General features: G+C 46.2%; 1 protein-coding gene across 4 annotated transcripts in view; it reads right to left on the bottom strand.

Moving 5' to 3' along the window:
• The window catches only part of MTOR (mechanistic target of rapamycin kinase), a 153,018-nt gene extending 140,803 nt beyond the window's left edge, over nt 1–12,215 (bottom strand). For 2 of the 4 annotated variants that reach the window (XR_004441102.1, XM_033228384.1), the window contains exons 1-6: nt 12,077–12,215; nt 9,337–9,512; nt 8,574–8,682; nt 7,049–7,281; nt 6,108–6,308; nt 3,989–4,123 (exon numbers count right to left, since the gene is read on the bottom strand). Coding sequence is in view for 3 of the 4 variants with exons in the window: in XM_033228384.1 (XP_033084275.1) it covers nt 3,989–4,123; nt 6,108–6,308; nt 7,049–7,281; nt 8,574–8,682; nt 9,337–9,498 (840 nt within the window). In the remaining variant the exon portion in view is untranslated. Of the gene's footprint in view, nt 1–3,988; nt 4,124–6,107; nt 6,309–7,048; nt 7,282–8,573; nt 8,683–9,336; nt 9,540–12,076 lie in introns of all 4 variants that reach the window. The other 2 variants (XM_033228385.1, XM_033228386.1) reach the window with 2 other exon arrangements.
• Nucleotides 12,216–19,583: the final 7,368 nt, after the last annotated feature.

The following is a 19,583-nucleotide window of genomic DNA, read 5'->3' as shown; positions in this document are numbered from 1 at the left end:
TTCTGTCTCAAAAAAACAAAAAACAAAAACTTAACCAAGCAATTTTCTCAGAATCCTAGAAATCCACAGGTGGTGTGGAATAAGCTGACTGAGAACTCATGTCTATTCCCTTTACAAAGGGCTGCTTAATTACTCATCCTCAGCCAGAAGCAAGGGCTCACACCCGTAACCCCAGCACTTCGGGGGGCCGAGGAGGGCAGATTATGAGCTCAGGAATTCGAAACCAGTCTGACCAACATGGTGAAAACCTATTTCTACTAAAAATACAAAAATTAGCTCATTTTGGTGGCACATGCCTATAATCCCAGCTACTCGGGAGCCTCAGGCAGTAGAACTGCTTGAACCCAGGAGGCGGAGGTTGCAGTGAGCCGAGATCACGCGAACTGTACTCCAGTCTGGGCAACAGAGCAAGCCTCGATCTTGGGGCCGCAGGAGCAGGGTTGGGGAGTACTCATCCTCCAAGACTCCAAATTGAGAAAGAGACACAAGTTTTCCAAAATTCTAAACTTTTCTTGACACACGTATTTTCACTTTTCAGAAAATCTTATCCACTCCTCTTGTCAAAGTTACCAATGAGTCTTAAGCTGCTAAATCCAATGGTCAATTCTCAGTCCTCATCTTATTTGACTTATCTGCAGCATTTGATCCAACTGATACTTTCACCTCCTTGAAGCCCTTTCTTCACTTGGCTTCTCAGACTCTAAACTCTCCTGGCTCTCCTCCTCCCTCCCTGGCTGTTCCTTCCCCATCCCCCTTGGTCCTCTTCATCTCCTGACCTCAGGTTCGCAGACCCCATCTCTTCTCCAACTATACTAGTTCCCTGACAATGCCCAAATCCATCCCCCTTGCCCAGACCTCTCCCCAGAACTATTCAGTATCTCCACTCAGGTGCCCAACAGGTCTCTAAGATAACAGGTTCAAAACCAAACTCCCAGCCTTCTCCCTCAAGCCTGCTCTTCCCATTTCAGTCTTCCCACTGCAGCGAATGGCAACTTTATCCTCCTAATACTCAGGCCAAACACCTTGACACTTCTTCCTCTCCATCTACCTCCAAACCATCAGCAAATCCCAAATTCAGAATCCAGTTGCTTCTTGCAACTCCATGTGGTCTGAGTCACAAATATCCCCCGCTAAGACTGTGGCAGTTCCCTCCTAACTGGATTCCTGGCTTTAGTCCTTGGCTCTTTAACAATCCATTCTCAACATACTGGCAAGAGTGATCCTTTTGAAATATGAGTTAAATGTCACTCCACTGCTCAAAGCCCACTTATAGCTTCCCGCTTCCCACACAAAGGCCCTATGTGACATGCCCCTTCCTTCCCCTAGGTGTTCCTCTGACCCCATATCCCCACACACCTCTCCTGCTCACTCTGCTCAGCCATGGTAGGGGAGCTGCTACTCAGTATCTGCTGCTCCTCTGATACACCAGTGGTCCTGCCTCAGGCCCACTGCGTACCATGCTCTTCCCCAGATACCTGCAAGGCTTTTTTCTAACCTCCTTCATGGCTGTACTCAAATGGCACCATGTTTTAAAATGTAATCCTTAATCTAGGCTAGCATTCTGTATTCCCCTTCCTTACTCTACTTTTCTCCATAGCTCTTATAACCATATGATATATAATAGGTTTTTATTTGTAGATGATCTATCTTCCCCTATAAGAATGGAATCTGTTTTGTTCACTGCTGGATTATTCTAGCTCTTAGGACACAGTGTAGCTGGCATATACTAGGTGCTCAATTAATATGTGTTGAATGAATGAACAAATTGTGAAATTTTAATACCTTATATTTGGATAGTTTTTTCTTTTTTCTTTTTTTTTGGAGACGACGTCTCATTATGTTGCCCAGGCTAGCCTCAAACTCCTGAGCTCAAGTGATTCTCCCACCTCGGCCTCCCAGAATGCTTGGATTACAGGCATGAGCCACCACGCCCAGCCGTGGATAGTTTCTTATAATTTACAAACCACCTTCACAAGAACTATTTCACTTAAATCTGACAACCACTCTATGAGCTAGGTGATACTGTTCTGTTTTAATGGGAGGAAACAAAGATCTCAGAGCCACCCAGATTACGATGGAAAACATCATATTCAAGTCAGGAGGGAAAATCTGAAGGTTACCACTTATAGAACACCCACTATGTATCAGGTGCTGTGCTGGACACTTCACATACATAGTCATCCCCTTGGTATCCAGGGGGGTTGGTTCCATGACCCACTGTAGATACCAAAATCTGCAGATGCTCAAGTCCCTCAGATAAAGTAGCATAGCATTTGCATATAACCTATGTATAGCCTCCCACATACTTTAAATCATCTCTATGCTAGTTATAATACCTAATACAATATAAATGCTACGTAAATATTTGTTGCACTGTATTTTTAAAAATTTGTATTATCTTTAAATTGTCGTATTGTTTTTTTCTTTGATTTTTCTTTTTCTTTTTAAAATGTTAAAAAAATTTTTTTCGTAGAGACACAGTCTCACCATCTTTTGCCCAGGCTGGTCTCAAACTCCTGGGCTCAAGTGATCTTCCCACTTCAGCCTCCCAAAGTGCTGAAATTGCAGGTGTGGGCCACTGCACCCAGCTCTGGGTATTTGTGAACCATTACTAGTTGAATCCAGATGTAGAACTCATGGATATAGAAGGCCAACATCATTTAGAAACCGTACAAGAACCCAATGAGGTAGGTAAGAGCTCCCGTCCAAAGGCAGAAAAATGAGGTTAAACAGGTAATTTGCCTGAGTCACACAGTCAACAGAGCGGTGGGGATCTGAAGCCAGACTCCTCCTGCTTCTGCAAACTGCTGCATGCGCTGCTTCCACATCTGGGCACAGCTATTATCTAACAAGCACTGTGTCTATTATAAGCAGGAATCCCCGGGGTAAAATTTCACAGCTTGTTTTCTACAGCCAGTCTCACAGATGGAGCTTTACCTCCCAAATATATCCTCAATCAACTACTTCTCAGTATCTGTGCCACCATTCTTAGTCAAAGCCACCACTGTCACTCATCCAGACTACTGTAATAGCTTTGTCTGACAGCTGTGAGAATGCAACCTCCAACTACAAGGCGCATAACCAAGGGCCCCAGCTGCTGCTCTGAAACCCATCACTAAGTTTGTGGCAATGCCACCCATTGCTCCCAGTCAATGACAGAACACAGTAGGGATGCTAAGGCTGTCCTGCTCCTGGGAGACACAGACCTCTCCGACGGCCAACTTTGGCTTGAGGACCCTGCAGTGGCCCTGCATAGTAGGCTAGGACACTTCTAGCTGTATTTTACCCTCTTGCTTACTCAGGGTCAGATGTACATTGTGGTCTGATGGTTCTCCCAGCTCCCTCCCCATATTCTCTTGAAGGCTGTTTCCGTAATAAAATCCATGTAGTTTTAAACCCACCTTCTCAAGTCAACACATCTCCTAGTTGGTCTCCCTGCTTTCATTCCTGCCTTTCCCCACAGTTTTTCCTATAAGCAGTCAGTGATTGTTAGAAACGCACAACATCACATTATTTGCCTGTGTGCACACTTCCAATGTCTACCCCACAAAAGCTCGTGTTTACTGTGAACTGCAGGCCTATTAATTTGGCCCCTCCTTCCCTCTCCCTTGCTCCCTCCCGGTACACCACCCATACTTCCCTTCCGTTTCATCAGTGTCTCACACTCTTCTGCCTCAAAGCCTCAGCCTGGAACACAACTCCCTGGCCTGCTGCAAGGTAGCTCCTTTGTATCATGTGGACCCCCCTCAAATAACACCACCTCAGAGAGGACCTTCCTCGACCCTCCACTCACCCCATCCCGGTCACTCTCTATCCTACTCTTCTTTAACTTTCTTCATAGAACTTACTGCTATCTGAAATTATCTTATTTACTTATTTATGTTTCCTACCACAAAAAGTCAGCTCCATGAGGACATGGATCTCGCCTTGCCTTGCTCACAGAATGGTACATGGGGAGCCTGGACTCCCCTCTGCCGTTGCTTCTCACCTCTCCCTCCATGCTGCTGATTCGGACCAGCTCATTAAGGATCAGCAAGGCTCCATGGATCCGATCATCCCGATTCATGCCCTTCTCTTTGGCCAAGGTCTCATCAAACCCCTTCTCTGCTTCTTCAAATGTGTGCTATGTAAAGAGACAGGGTGCCTTCATTAGAGACAGAGTACAAACCCAGAAAGAATATAGGCCCATCCCATCTACACTGGGGGTTCTGAGGTGTTACCATGCCTGCTCAGTGCCTTGTGCCAGTTATCAACAAAACTGATCAATCTCTTTTATTTAATTCAGCTTCAATTCCCTTTTTTTTTTTTTTTTGAGACGGAGTCTTGCTTTGTTGTCCAGGCTGGAGTGCAGTGGTGCAATCTCGGCTCTCCACAATCTCCACCTCCTGGGTTCAAGTGATTCTCCTGCCTCAGTCCCCCCGATTAGCTGGGATTACAGGCACACACCACCACGTCTGGCTAATTTTTGTATTTTTAGTAGAGATAGGGCTTCACCATATTAATCAGGCTGGTCTCAAACTCCTGACCTCAAGTGATCCACCCACCTCAGCCTCCCAAAGTGCTGTGATAACAGGTGTGAGCCACCACGCCCGGCCCCAGCTTCAATTCTCATAATAAGCCTTTGAGGAAGATACCATCATCATCTCTATGTAACAGCTAAAAACACAGACTCAAAGAATTTAAGTGACTTGTCCAAGATAACACAGCAAAGGCAAGACTGGAACCCAGGTCTCTCAATCCCATGTTCAGAGCTCTTTTTCTAACATAAGACTCATACTGATAAGTTCCCCCTGCAGCAGTAATCAGCACAGGCCTCATGATACTAGAACAGGGAGAACTGGCACTTTCTAAATTGGTATCATTTGTATCGCACTGATTTTAAGACACTTATTTTTCCATATTTTAACATCTCTGAAAAGAGATGTCTTTTTTTTTCGAGACAGAGTCTCACTTTGTTGCCAAGGCTGGAGTGCAGTGGTGTGATCATGACTCACTGCAGCCTTGATCTCTCGGGCTCAAGAAGTTCTCCCGCCTCAGCCTCTCAAATAGCTGGGACCATAGGCGTGTAACACGAGGCCCAGTTAATTTTTTCATTTTTTGTAGAGATGGGGTCCCACATGCTGCCCAGGCTGGTCTCAAACTCCTGAGCTCAAGCAATCCTTCTGCCTTGGCCTTCCAAAGTGTTGGGATTACAGGCATGAGAATCCGGCTGAGATGTCTTATAATTATTGATAAGAAGAAGGTACAAAGTCAGCCGGGCACAGTGGCTCATGCCTGTAATCCCAGCACTTTGGGAGGCTGAGGCAGGTGGATCACGAGGTCAAGAGATTGAGACCATCCTGGCCAACACGGAGAAATCCCATCTCTACTGAAAATACAAAAATTAGCTGGGCGTAATGGCACATGCCTGTAGTCCCAGGTACTCGGGAGGCTGAGGCAGGAGAATCACTTGAACCCAGGAGACAGAGGATGCAGTGAGCCAAAATCGCACCACTGAACTCCAGTCTGGTGACTGAGCAAGACCCAGACTCAAAAAAAAAAAAAAAAAGAGGTACCAAGTCACAGTTTAAGTGGCATATTTGCATTCTTAGTCATACATAAAATAACGTATAGAATAATGGTATGGCAATCCATAGATGTTTGCTCTAAAAAAATGCAATAACGTAACTATTGATTCATACTGAGCATAAAAAATTCACTGGAGGCCAGGCATGGTAGTTCATGCCTGTAATCCTAGCACTTTGGGAGGCCAAGGCAGGTGGATCACCTGAGGTTGGGAATTCGAGACCAGCCTGGTCAACATGGCAAAACCCTGTTTCCATTACGAAAATTAGGCATGGTGGTACACGCCTGTAGTCCCAGCTATTTGGGAGGCTAAGGTGGGAGAATCGCTTGAACCCAAGAGGCAGAGGTTGCGATGAGCTGAGATTGCGCAACTGCACTTCAGCCTTGGCAATCCATCTCAAAAAAAAAAAAAAAAATTCATTTGAGACCAAAATAAAAACTGATTCTTGCTCCATGGCAAGGGCCTGTGGCTGCCCCTTAGGCCAGGTGATTCTCTATGTAGACGTGCTTTCCTAGTGTTGGGAATGGATCCATCTCCTCACCCTGTACCACTGAGGCTTCTGCATCTCCTTCGGCTCACGCTGGGTGGTGAGTATCAAACAGGCACGAAGGGCGGCCACAGCTCCCTCACGGATGGCCTGTTTGGGGTCCCACACGGCCACAAAAATGTTGTCAAAGAAGGGCTGCACTTGCTGGAAGAAGAAGGTAGGGACGCTGATGGCCAGCTCACGGAGAACCAGGACCTGGAGAAAAAGACAAACTGAGAACTCTCGTCGGTACCAGTGTTTTGTTCTCTCAGGAGTACGGTCTTTTATCATCTTAGAGCCATACACACTAGGAACAGAGAAGGCTTGCTCACTCTTCAGCTAGGAAATTCTGGGGACAGAGGAAGGAAAGCAAATTTGATTAAACATCTCAGTGTTCATTATCCTAGGTTGTTTACAAACACAGAATGTTTGTAATGTTTGAATATAAGCTCTGGAAGCGCAGATGTGTTTTATGCTTTCTATATCACTATACTAATAGCACAGAACTCTACCTGGAATATTGTAGGTATGTAGTAAATACTTATTGAATGGATAATACTGTTTAACGTTTAATATTGTTGTTATTTTTATCTGACAGAGGAAGAAACTGAAGGTCAGAAGCTGCCCCAGGTTACAGAGTTAGGTAGGAAGTTATAAAGCCAAGACTTGAGCCAGGGTCCAAGTGTGTGTCCTTCTCCTGGTACTATGCTCCCTCTTCACAGTACTGCCTCCTCTGAAGGGCAGCGGACTGGAAAGCACATGGCTGATGCTTCTGATCCCCACCACACCACTGCTAGATTCTCTCTTAAGGACAGACTCTACCCCATCTCACAGCCTGGAATCCTAGCCCTTCTAACCAGCCTTTTTCAGGGATGAGCCTCAGAAGGAAGCAAAAGACCCCACCATGACACCATCGCTCCCCAAGCCTGGCTGTGCTCCTCCCTGCAGGCACTCACAGCTGCATGTCTCCGGCCCTCATTGCGGTCAGCACCCAGCCATTCCAGGGCTCGCTTCACCTCAAATTCCACATACTCAGCGGTGAAAGTGTCTCCTGCCATGGCAAGGCGGCCGATGGCCTTGGATGCCATTTCCATGACAACTGGGTCATTGGAGGGGAGGAGGTTCCGAAGATAGTTGGCAAATCTGCCAATTCGGGTGGCATTCCCACCTTCCACTCCTATGAGGCTGGCTGGAAAAGACAGGAAGGCAAAAGGTAATGATGGGGCATAGGCTGACCAGGAAAGTACACAGACTTCAACTAAAAGCTGGCAAGTGCTGGCCAGGTGCAGTGGCTCAAGCCTGTAATCCTACCACTTTGGGAGGCCAAGGTGGGCGGATTGCCTGAGCTCAGGAGTTCGAGACCAGCCTGGGCAATATGGTGAAACCCCATCTCTACTAAAATACTACAACAACAACAAAAAAAATCAGTCGGGCGTGGCAGCATGCGCCTGTAGTCCTGGCTACTTGGGAAGCTGAGGCAAGAGAATTGCTTGAACCCGGGAGGCGGAGGTTGCAGTGAGCCAACATTGCGCCATTGCACTCCAGCCTGGGTGACAGAGCAAGACTCTGTCTCAGGAAAAAAAAAAGAAAAAAAAAACTGGCAAGTGATCCCTCCATTCTACTTTGAGTACATTTCTAGAGGGCAAGGACACAATTTTTATTTTAACCCAGATATTTAATACTTGTGCCAGAAATATTTACATACAGCAAAATAATCTCATGCTAGTATAACTTTCCCCCCAGTCCCCCCAAAAGGGAAAGCAACTGAGACTGGATAATAATTCACAGAACTGATGACCAGTCCTTAGAAGTTAAAAATGACCTGCCTGGCCAGGTGTGGTGGCTCACACCTGTAATCCCAGCACTCTGGGAGGCCAAAGTGGGCAGATCACTCGAGGTCAGGAGTTCGAGACCAGCCTGCCTAACATGGTGAAACCCTGTCTCTACTAAAAATACAAACATTAGCTGGGCATGGTGGCAGGTGCCTGTAATCCCAGCTACTCGGGAGGCTGAGGCACGAGAATCGTTTGAACCCAGGAGGCGGAGGTTGCAGTGAGCCAAGATTGCACCACTGCACTCCAGCCTGGGCAAGAGTAAGATTTCATCTCAAAAAAAAAAGAGACTTGCCTTTTATTAACTATACCGATTCCACTTTTCCATTCGTGAGCCCCACTATGCAAAACCCTGCTCTACTGAGGAACCGGAGCCCAGAAAAGGCAACATGAAGGAGGGGAAAGAAAGCTGGCTTCCAGTCTCAGCTCTGGTAAACTGTCTGAAAAGTCACTCAATGGTTCTGAGACTCCACCTCCACATCTAAAAATACGTTTTTCCTGTGGCCCAGGACTGTTGCTAGAATTAAAAGCCACAGGCTTCTTAAATTTCATTAAGCAAATATGAACTAGCATCCAGTAAGTGGCAGACACGGTGCAATGGGCACAAAGGTGAGTGTGTTGTTTTTGTGACCAGAGATTCTGTCCTTACCTATGGCCAAGATGCCACCTTTCCTCTCATTGGCATCTGAGCTGGAAACCAATTCAAAAATGTGATGGTTCAGCTGGTCATAGAAGCGAGTAGACTCCTCTTGACTCATCTGCAAAAGAAGATATAATCAGAACAATTTCTAGTAATTCTCTGTCTGTGGTGGTGGGAGTGGGCTGGCATCTAAAGATTAGATCCTGAGAGGCAGGCAGTATAGTTCAAACCAAAGAAGACAAGCTACTGCCCACTTCTACAGGATTACACTGTAGAGCACCTGAACTTGCAATCATCTGGTTATTTAACAAGTATTTATTGGGTATCTACTCTGTGGCAGAAAATGTTCTGTCCTAGGTTCTTTCTAGTACCAGGGATACAAGGATAAACAAGATACTGTCTCTGACCTCAAGTCTGGTCTCTATTTAGAAAGTCTCTAGTTCTCAACTCTCCAAACCCATCCCAATCACTGTTATCAGACAGAAAGCATTTGAGGGTGTGGTATGTGGTAAGGAAAAAAGAAAAAGCTAAAAGAAACAGCTAAGTCTATTCTGGCCCCTAAAATGTGACCACAAACAAGAAAAATGCCACAGAAATGTGCAACTGCTGCAAAAGAACCTGCATGTTTTATGGATGTGAGAGGTTGAGTGCCTTTCTAAAATAATCTCTGTTTTCCAAATCCTCGCTTAAATGTCCAAAAAAAATCTAAACCAGTGATGATACATTTAGCCCAAACATCCCACAATGACTGGCCCCCAAATCACAGAAGCACCTCTCGGAGTTCCATGGTGACATAGTGCTGGAGCTCCTTGGCGGCTTTGGCCCTGGTCTCCTCATTCCGGCTCTTCAGGCCACTGGCAAACTGCTGTAGAACACTCACATTGCTAGATGTGGTGGCAGCGGTGGTGGCGGCGGCAGGTCCGGTTCCAAGCATTTTGCCCTGAGGTTCTTTAGAGAGAAGTTTCCTTTAATATTCTGGACAAGAAAGTATGGTGATAAATTTACTTATGGCCCTGGTCATCCAACACAGATCTCCCCTGAGCCCTTGTCAGGCAGGAGATTCTAAAAAGATTGACAGATTTATTGAGGTACATTTAGAAAGCCTAGATTCATTAAACAATGACTGATGTTTAAAAGAGGCAGTGTGGTAGGGAGGGTCAAATTGCGGGCTATGGGAGCTAGCCTACTTGGGTTTGAATCCTTGGGTTATATACCTTGAGCAGTTTGGGAGGCCGAGTCAGGAGGACCACCTGAGGTCAGGAGTTCGAAACCAGCCTGGCCAACACGGTGAAATCCCATCTCTACTAAAAATACAAAAATTAGCTGGGCATGGTGGCATGTGCCACCCGGGAGGCTGAGGCAGGAGAATCACTTGAACCTGGGAAGTGGAGGTTGCCCTGAGACAAGATCCTGCCACTCCACTGTCTCCCAACGAAAACAAAAACAAGGTTATACACCTTGAGAAAGACACTAAAAATGTCTGTTTCTTCAACTACAGTAGGAAGATAATAGTACCTAGTTCATGGGTTGATGTGAGGACTAAATGAGTTAATACATGTCAAAAAGTGTTTAAAACACTGCAGGGCATAAACTGAGTTCTTAATAATTGTTAGCTATTATTACTACTACTACTATGTACATGGCACAGTGCCAAGTAACAAATGTGGGGAGGTAGGGAAAGAATTAAAAGATTAAGACTGCCCCTTTCCTCAAGTTCAGTCTAAAAAGAGAGATTATTATTCTACAGCAGCATTTTCTAATGGAAATAAAGGCCAGGCACAATGCCTCATGCCTGTAATCCCAGCTACTTGGGAGGCTGAGGCAGGAGAATCACTTGAACCCAGGAGGCGGAGGTTGCAGTGAGCCAAGATTGCGCCATTGCATTGCAGCCTGGGCAACAAGAGCAAAACTCCATCCCAATTGAAAAAAAAAAAAAAGAGGAAATACAGTGATCCACAAATGTAATTTTAAAGCTGCTGGTAGCCATATTTTAAAAGGTGAAAAGAAACAGGTGAAATTAATTACTTAAACCAATATATCCAAAATATCATTTCAACATGTTATCAATATTTAAAAAATTGATACAGTGTCCATTTTTTTTTGTAGTGAGTCTTCAAAATCTAATGCGCATTTTACACTTACGACAATGTCAATTTGGACTAGTCACTTTTATTTATTTTTTGAGACGGAGTCTTGCTCTGTCACCCAGGCTGGAGTGCAGTGGCCTGATCTCGGCGCACTGCAACCTCCACCTCCTGGGTTCAAATGATTCTCCTGCCTCAGCTTCCCAAGTAGCTGTGACTACATATGTGCAGCACCACGCCTGGCTAATTTTTTTTGTATTTTTAGTAGAGATGGGGTTTCATCATGTTAGCTAGGCTGGTCTCAAATTCCTGACCTCGGGTGATCCGCCCGCCTTGGCGTCCCAAAGTGCTGGGATTACAGGTGTGAGCCACCTGGACTAGTCACATTTCAAGTGCTCTACAGCCACATGTGGCTGGTGGTTCTTGTACCGAACAATGCAGTTCTACAGGGGACTAACACTTCAAATGTAAGCTAAAAGAAACCAATTAGTTTCTGAGATCATTCCTTCATTCCTCAATTATGCCCACACTGCTATGGGTGTAACATACACCTATCCTAAGTATGTTCAGCTTATGCTACAAAACCAATTTCTCAAAATTCTTATTTTTGAACCAATTTGTAAGGCACAGAGGAAAAACCAGGGAATAATTGGTTTTGAAAAGCTTTCAAATACTCCAGTGCCAAGAAGAATGCAGAAAGAAATGTCACCCTTTAGAGGAGAAGAAACTTAAGAATCCCTACTAAGAAAACTACTCCAGTTTGTATGTACGTGTGTGTGTATGAAAGAGGGGAAGGAGGCTGGCAAGGAAAGGCTCAGGAAGAACCAGTGTATCTTCATATGGTCTGAGGCCCACAGGCCATTTGCTCCAGGCTGAATTCAATTAAACTTAGGTTATCTGAAGTCAAATATCCTAAGGGTCTTGATAGGGCTTAAGTAAGTTAAAATTGGATGGGAGAAACAAGGATGGGGCTGGGGGAGAAGGCGAGAGGATGTACCCCAACGATGTAACCGAGCTCAGTTTCGGTGACTGGGTCTCTGAGAAGTGTCCACGGTGGAGGATAAGGGGCTGACACGGGCGCTGGTGTTCCCTGGGGCAGAGATACGACATTTTTGTACGTGGCTCAGAAGAAAGGGTGACTGTAACGGGCAAAAGACCCAAAGGGCAGTACCAGAGCTGATGGGCCGGCCTTCGGGCGGACGTACCGCGGGCCGAAGGGTGCAGGGGTCTCTTGGGGGTCCCGGGGAGGTGGGCGTTGCCTCGAGGGGTGGGACTCAAGGGCTCAGACGGTGCCCAGGTCGTGGGGCCGGCAGTGTGGGGACCCCACGTCCCAGACGGGCAGCTTCCCCTGGCCCCACCACGGGCAAGTTGGCCGTGGGTCTGGACATTACGCCGCCTTAGAGGGGTCGTTCCAGGCCCTAGACTCACCATAGGGCTTCGGCCAAGGCCTCAGCTGCCGCCGCCAGCACCGGTACCGCCGCCTCAGGCCCCCTGCCCCACCGCCCGCCTTCCCTGCTGTCCTCTAAACCGGGAGCGAGGGAAGGAGGGTTCCTAGCCCTGAGGGCCAATCGACAAGTACAGGAAGAAGATGGACTGAAAAACAGGCCAATAGTAATGAAGAAGAAGTGAAGCTTCAGGACCCGGCTTCTCCAGGGGGCGGGGACTATTCAAATAGACAAACCACGCGGCCAGTGGCAGGTGAAAACAGGCTTGGGTCCACTCGGGAGAACCAATCGGTCGTGAGTTGACCTCAGTCACTTCCACTCACACATCCGGTGCGGCGCTGCTAGGATTCCCCTCTGCATCCGGGCTGTGAACTCAGGGAGTCCGCTGTCTGGGTACCTCCGGATCGCACCAGGAGCAGCCAGCAAAGGTTCGCGACCCCTCCCGGTGTAATTCTGAGAGGAGAGTGTGAGCAATGCTGGCGCCCAGGAATTACTGCATGAAAAGACGTTTCGGGCTAGCGCTCTTTATGGATCCTGTGATTTCTCTTTTGTTACATTTAATAAGCATTTGAAAATGTTTTTAATTAGATTTTCTCACTTTCCCAAAATTATCCAATTCAGGATCACTCCAGAGAAACCATAGCCAAGTTTTAACCAAAAGAGCTACTCATAAATAAAAATTTTCAAAGCAACATTATTTTTTTAAAATCCTTTCAAAAAATCAATAGCTGGCCCGGCGCGGTGGCTCACGCCGGTAATCCCAGCACTTTGGGAGGCCGAGGCGGGCGGATCACTTAAGGTCAGGAGGAGTGGAGACTAGCCTGGCCAACATGGTGAAACGCCCCCCGCTTCTCTACTAAAAATACAAAAATTAGGTGGGCATTGTGGCGCACGCCTGTAATCCCAGGTACTCGGGAGGCTGAGGCACGAGAATCGCCTGAACCCGGGAGGCGAAGGTTGTAGTGAGCCGAGATCGTGCCACTGCCCTCCAGCCTGAGCGACTGAGCAATCTCCGTCTCAATGAATACATACATAATACATACATACATACATACATACCAAAGAAAATAAATAGCTGCTGGTCACAGTGGCCCACGCCTGTAATCCCAGCACTTTGGGAGGCTGAGGCACGAGGATGGCTTGAGGCCAGGAGTTCCAGACCAGCCTGGGCAACATAGTGAGACAATGTCTCTACAAATTGGAAAAAAAAAAAAAAAATCAATAGCAAAAGTGGATTTGACTACATTTCTTTTTTTTTTATCACAGTGCTATTTGTCATAGTAAACACTGAAAATTCCTAAATATTTCAAAGTAAGAGTCCAATAAAATATGATCCATTCAGCCAGGTGCGGTGGCTCACACCTGTAATCCCAGCACTTTGAGAGGCCGAGGCTGGCGGATCACAACGTCAGGAGTTTGAGACTAGCTTGACCAACCTCGTGAAACCCCTTCTCTACTAAAAATACAAAAAAAGTAGCGGGGCATGGTGGCGGGCCCCTGTAATTACAGCTACTTGGGAGGCTGAGGCAGGAGAATCGCTTGAAGCCAGCAGGTGGAGGTTGCAGTGAGCCGAGATCACGCCACTGCACTACAGCCCGGGTAACAGTGCAAGACTGTCTCAAAAAAAAAATGCATTCATAATAAGAAAAATACGTAGCCATTAATAATGATAATTTAGAGCCTATCATGGTGGCTCATGCATGTAATCCTAGCACTTTGGGAGGGCAAGGCAGGATTGCTTGAGGCCAGGAGTTTCAGACCAGCCTGAGCAACATAGTGAGACCCTCATCTCTACAAAAGAAATTTAAACATTAGCTGTGCATGGTAGCACGTGCCTGTAGTCCCAGCTGCTTGGAAGGCTGAGGCAGGAGAAGCACTTGAGTCCATGATTTCAAGGTTGCAGTCATCTGTGATCTCCACTGCACTGCAGCCTGGGCAGCAGAGAAAGATCCTGTCTCAAATAATAATAATAATAACAACAACAACAAGAAATAGTGGTAAGGAGACGAATATTTGCTAAGAAGGAAAAGGTTCACAACTAGTTCAAAAATTACAAATTATACAACAATGTAAGTATAATATAACCATTTACAAAAATATTTATGCTTTTCTCATATGTCTATGTTTACATGGGGAGATGTGCACAACAGGAAAGACACACTTTTTTTATACATTATCATCAATTACTTATGTAATGAAAAGAAGTGAAGGTAGAAGAAATGAGTTTTCAGAAGACCTAAACTGCCAAATTAAAGACGGTTGGGCTGGGTGCTGTGGCTCACACCTGTAATCCCAGCATTTTGAGAGGCCAAAGCAGGAAGATTGCATGAGCGCAGGCATTTGAGACCAGCCTGGGCAACATAGTGAGACCCCAATCTCAAATAAATAAATAAATAAATAAATAAAGATGGTTGATAATATTCTATGGCTAACAAAATGCTTTGTTTGGCAGGTTTTTGTTGTTGTTGTTAATACCTATGATATTGTCCAGGCACAGTGACCCAACACTTTGGGAGGCTGAGGCAGGTGGATTGTGTGAGCCCAGGAGTTTGAGACCAACCTGGGCAACATGGTGAAACCTCACCCTTACAAAAAATGCAAAAAATTAGCTGGTGTGGTGGCATGCACCTGTCGTCCCAGCTACTTAGGAGGCGGAGGTGGGAGGATCACTTGAGTCCAGGAGGTCAAGGCTGCAGTGAGCTGTGATCTCACCACTGCATTCCATCCTGAGTTGACAGAGTGAGACCCTGTCTCAAAAAAAAAAAAAAAAATTATAATTGCTACTTTTTTTTTTTTTTTTTGAGACAGTCTTACTCTGTCACCCAGGCTGGAGTGCAGGGCAGCGATCTCGCCTCACTGCAACCTCCACCTCCCGGGTTTAAGCGATTCTCTTGCCTCAGCCTCCCAAGTAATAATGGCTACTTTAGATTTAGCCTCTTTTCATTGCTTCTGTGAGATAATTGTTCCTCTAAACTTTGCATTTTCACTGATGTTCAACAACTTTTTATTTTTTATTTTTTTTAGATGGAGTCTCGTTCTGTCACCCAGGCTAGAGTGCAGTGGCACAATCTCAGCTCACTACAACCTCCGCCTCCTGGGTTCAAGTGATTCCCGTGCCTCAGCCTCCTGAGTAGCTGGGATTACAGGAACCTGCCACCACACCCGGCTAATTTTTTTATTTTTAGTAGAGACGGGGTTTCGCCATGTTGGCCAGGCTGGTCTTGAACTCCTGACCTCAGGTGATCCGCCTGCCTCAGCCTCCCAAAGTGCTGGGATTACAGGTATGAGCCATCGCGCCTGGCCCAACATCTATGTTTTTATCATTAAAAATTTCTAATATTCAATATAGTCACTATTCAAATCTCAAAATAAACAAGTTATATTTATCATGAAAAGTCTTGCTCCACCCTTGCCCCTTGACTATGTATTTTCTCAGTTTCTTATGCATCCCTAGATTTTCTGTCTGCAAAAACAAGCAAATATATACGTATGTATATTCCTTTTTTTATTTTTTTTGAGACAGAGTCTCGTTCTGTCGCGGAGTGCAGTGGCATGATCTTGTGTCACTGCAACCTCTGCCTCCCAGGTTAAAGTGATTCTCCTGCCTCAGCCTCCCCAGTAGCTGGGATTACATGCCTGCGCCATCATGCCTAGCTAATTTTTGTATTTTTAGTAGAGATGAGGTTTCACCACATTAGCCAAGCTGGTCTCAAACTCCTGAACTCAGTTGATCCGCTTGCCTCAGCCTCCCAAAATGCTAGGATTACAGGCACGAGCCACCACGCCCAGCCCATACATATATTCTTATTTTCCCCTTTTGTTATACTATATGCACTATTTTGCATTTTTAAAATTTTAGTGTATCTTGTAGATCTTTCTCTTATAGTTCCAACAGGTTTATATGCCTGCTGCACAGCAACAGACCAATACAATGAGACAGCAGAGTCTACAGCAGACAGAGAGTTTAATGATCACAGGGCAGCCAAGTGAGGAGATGGGAGTATTACCAGTGTTGAATCTACATGGTCTGCAGCAAGCTCAGTTCTTGCCTCCTCAGAAGAAAGAATTCAACTGAGGGGCATAAGGCAGAGTGAGAGACTGAGGCAAGTTTTAGAACAGGAGGGAAAGTTTATTAAAGAGTGTTAGAGCAGGAATGAAAGGAAGTAAAGGACACTTGGAAGAGGACGAAGCAGTTGACCTGAGAGATGAAGTGCGCTGTTTGACCGTGACTTGGGGTTGGCATAGGAAACTGCAGGGTCTTGCTTCCCTTCTCCCCTAATTCTTCCCTTGGCGTGGGCTGTCCACATGCATGGTGGCCTGTCAGCACTTGGGTGGGGGCGCATGTGCAGTGTGTTTACTGGAGTTGTGCGCATGCTCACTCAAGGTGTGTTTCTCTTACCAGTCCAGTGTTCCTAGAGGAAGATCACCTGCCATTTTGGCCCTTAGTGCCCATGCTTGAGCCCTACTCGCCCAGCTCCTGAGATCTTTCTTTTTTTTTTTTTTTGAGACGGAGTCTCACTCTGTCGCCCAGGCTGGAGTGCAGTGGCCGGATCTCAGCTCACTGCAAGCTCCGCTTCCCGGGTTTACGCCATTCTCCTGCCTCAGCCTCCCGAGTAGCTGGGACTACAGGCGCCTGCCACCTCGCCCGGCTAGTTTTTTGTATATTTTTAGTAGAGACGGGGTTTCACCGTGTTAGCCAGGATGGTCTCGATCTCCTGACCTCGTGATCCGCCCGTCTCGGCCTCCCAAAGTGCTGGGATTACAGGCTTGAGCCACCGCGCCCGGCTGGCTCCTGAGATCTTATGGGAAGCTGCTGATCACCAGTTTCAGGTGTTTCTGTCTTTTGGGAGACTGCCTTTCCCTGGCACCAGCTGCAATCATTTATTATTTTAGCGCAATAGCTTAACTGCCTGACCATCACCCAATGGTTGCTTGACATTCCTGGGGTTAGGGGGTGGGGGCCTCTCCTGCTCTGCTCAGGTCTGACTAGTTACCTACTGTAACAGGAGGAGACCTCCAAATTCATCTCCCCAAGGAATTCTGAGCTGGCTTTTTTTTTTTTCCTTGCGATGGAGTCTCGCTCTGTTCCCCAGGCTGGAGTGCAGTGGCAGGCTCTCAGCTCACTGCAACCGCTGCCTCCCAGGTTCAAGCAATTCTTGTGCCTCAGCCTTTTGAATAGCTGGGATTACAGGTGCGTGCCACCACACCTGGCTAATTTTTGTATTTTTAGTAGAGACAGTGTTTCACCGTGCTGGTCAGGCTGGTCTCAAACTCCTGACCTCTTGATCCACCTGCCTTGGCCTCCCAAAGTGCTGGGATTACAGGGATGAGCCACCGCGCCCAGCCTGAGCTGGGGTTTTTAAGGGGATTGTAGAGGGGGAGAGGCTGGAAATTTGGTATCGTTTATTGGTCGGGGTAAAGGGGATGAAATCATCAGGATGTGGTAACTGCATTCTTTGGTGAGTTAGCTCCCTGTGGGGTCTTTCACAATGGCTGTCACCAGTAGTTTCACTGATATGCAGGACCTGGAAGAATACCTCAGGTGGAAAACAATGTTTTGCAAGCTTAAGTTGTCTGATGACAGGGTCTGCGTGATTCTGGGACAGTAGGCAGCAAACAACTATGAGGAAGTGGCTCAGAGTTCAGTGTGACCTCATGATGAATGCTGAACGTGTTGCAAGCTTTATTTTCATTTATCTCCCTCCCTTCTTCCCCGATTTATTTTATTTTGAGGCGGAATCTCACACTGTCACCGAGGCTAGAGTGCAGTGGTGCAATCTCGGTTCACCACAACCTCCACCTCCTGGGTTCAAGCGATTCTCCTGCCTCAGCCTCCCGAGCGGCTGGGATTACAGGTGTGTGCCACCACACCAGCTAATTTTTGTACTTTTTTTTTTTTTTTTTTTTTGAGACCAAGTCTCTCTCTGTAGCCCAGGCTAGAGTGCAGTGGCATGATCTCGGCTCACTGCAATCTCCGCCTCCCAGGTTCAAGTGATTCTCCTGCCTCAGCCTCCAGAATAGCTGAGATTCCAGGTGCGCGCCTCTGCAGAGTAACTAGGATTACGGGCACGTGCCACTGCACTCGGCTAATTTTTTGTATTTTTAGTAAAGACAGGGATTCACCATGTTGGCCAGGCTGGTCTTGAACTCCTGATCTCAGGTAATCCCCCTGCCTCGGCCTCCCAAAGTGCTAGGATTACAGGTGTGAGCCACCATGTCCAGCCTAATTTTTTTATTTTTAGTAGAGACGGGGTTTCACCATGTTGGCCAGGCTGGTCTTGAACTCCTGACCTCAAGTGATCTGCCTGCCTTGGCCTCCCAAAGTACTGGGATTACAGGCGTGAACCACTGCACCCGGCCCCTGATTAATTTTATAAAGTTTGTTGGGACGGTTTCATTTCCATCTTGGTACACAGAGAGTTTCTCGTCCTTTTGTTGTTGCTACAGCTGCATAGTGTTCCATCACATGGTTGTGCCATAGTTCATTTTCCAGTCCTCTATGAGTGGACATTTGTGTTATGTCCAAATTTGTGCTATTACAAATGCTGCAATGAATGCCTTTGTACATATATCATTTTCTTCCCTGACAGCTATATCAAGATAAATTCCCAGAAATGGAATTACAGGGTCAGACAGTTTTGATGAATCTTGTCAAATTGATCTCTATAAGGGAGGTACCAATTTTTACTTCCATCAGCTATATAGGAGATTTTTGCCACCCTGAGATATGATAAAGCTCTGTTTTCTAATTAATAATTAAAGATGATTTTATAGCAACAGAAATTAGTGCATTTGTAGGTTTCTGTTTACAAAGAACTTTCTTTTTTTATTGTATTTTTGCAAGTCTTTTTATTTTATTATAATACTTTAAGTTCTAGGGTACATGTGCACAACATGCAGATTTGTTACATAGGTATACATGTGCCATGTTGGTTTGCTGCACCCATCAACTTGTCATTTACATTAGGTATTTCTCCTAATGCTATCCCTCCCCTAGCCCCCCAGCCCCCAACAGGTCCCAGTGTGTGATGTTCCCCTCCCTGTGTCCATGTGTTCTCATTGTTCAACTCCCACTACAAAGAATTTTCTTATTTATTACACTAAAATAATAGCTAATATTTATTGAGCACTTACAGCGTATCAGGGATTTTGGTGGACATTATCGAGTACTTGTTAAAAGCAGCTTGGAGTCTAACTGAATCTGAAATTTGGCTGCAACACTTAGTACCTATTTCCTTATGTGTAAAACTGGAAGGATTATAGTCCCTTCGTTGGTAGGCAGTATTGTGGGGGTTAAACGCTAATACCGCACGTAAAGTACCTAAAAGAGGTACTTGGCTGGGCATGTTGGCTCACGCCTATAATCCCAGCACTTTGGGAGGCCAAGGTGGGTGGGTCACCTGAGGTCAGGAGTTTGAGACCAGCTTGGTAAAACCCTATCTCTGCTAAAAATATAAAAATTAGCTGGGCGCGGTGGCAGGCACCTGTAG

The sequence above is a fragment of the Trachypithecus francoisi genome, unplaced genomic scaffold (assembly GCF_009764315.1).
Source record: "Trachypithecus francoisi isolate TF-2019V2 unplaced genomic scaffold, Tfra_2.0 Lachesis_group12, whole genome shotgun sequence".
In the NCBI taxonomy this organism is placed as follows: domain Eukaryota; kingdom Metazoa; phylum Chordata; class Mammalia; order Primates; family Cercopithecidae; genus Trachypithecus; species Trachypithecus francoisi.
This window is presented reverse-complemented; position numbering and strand designations above follow the sequence as displayed.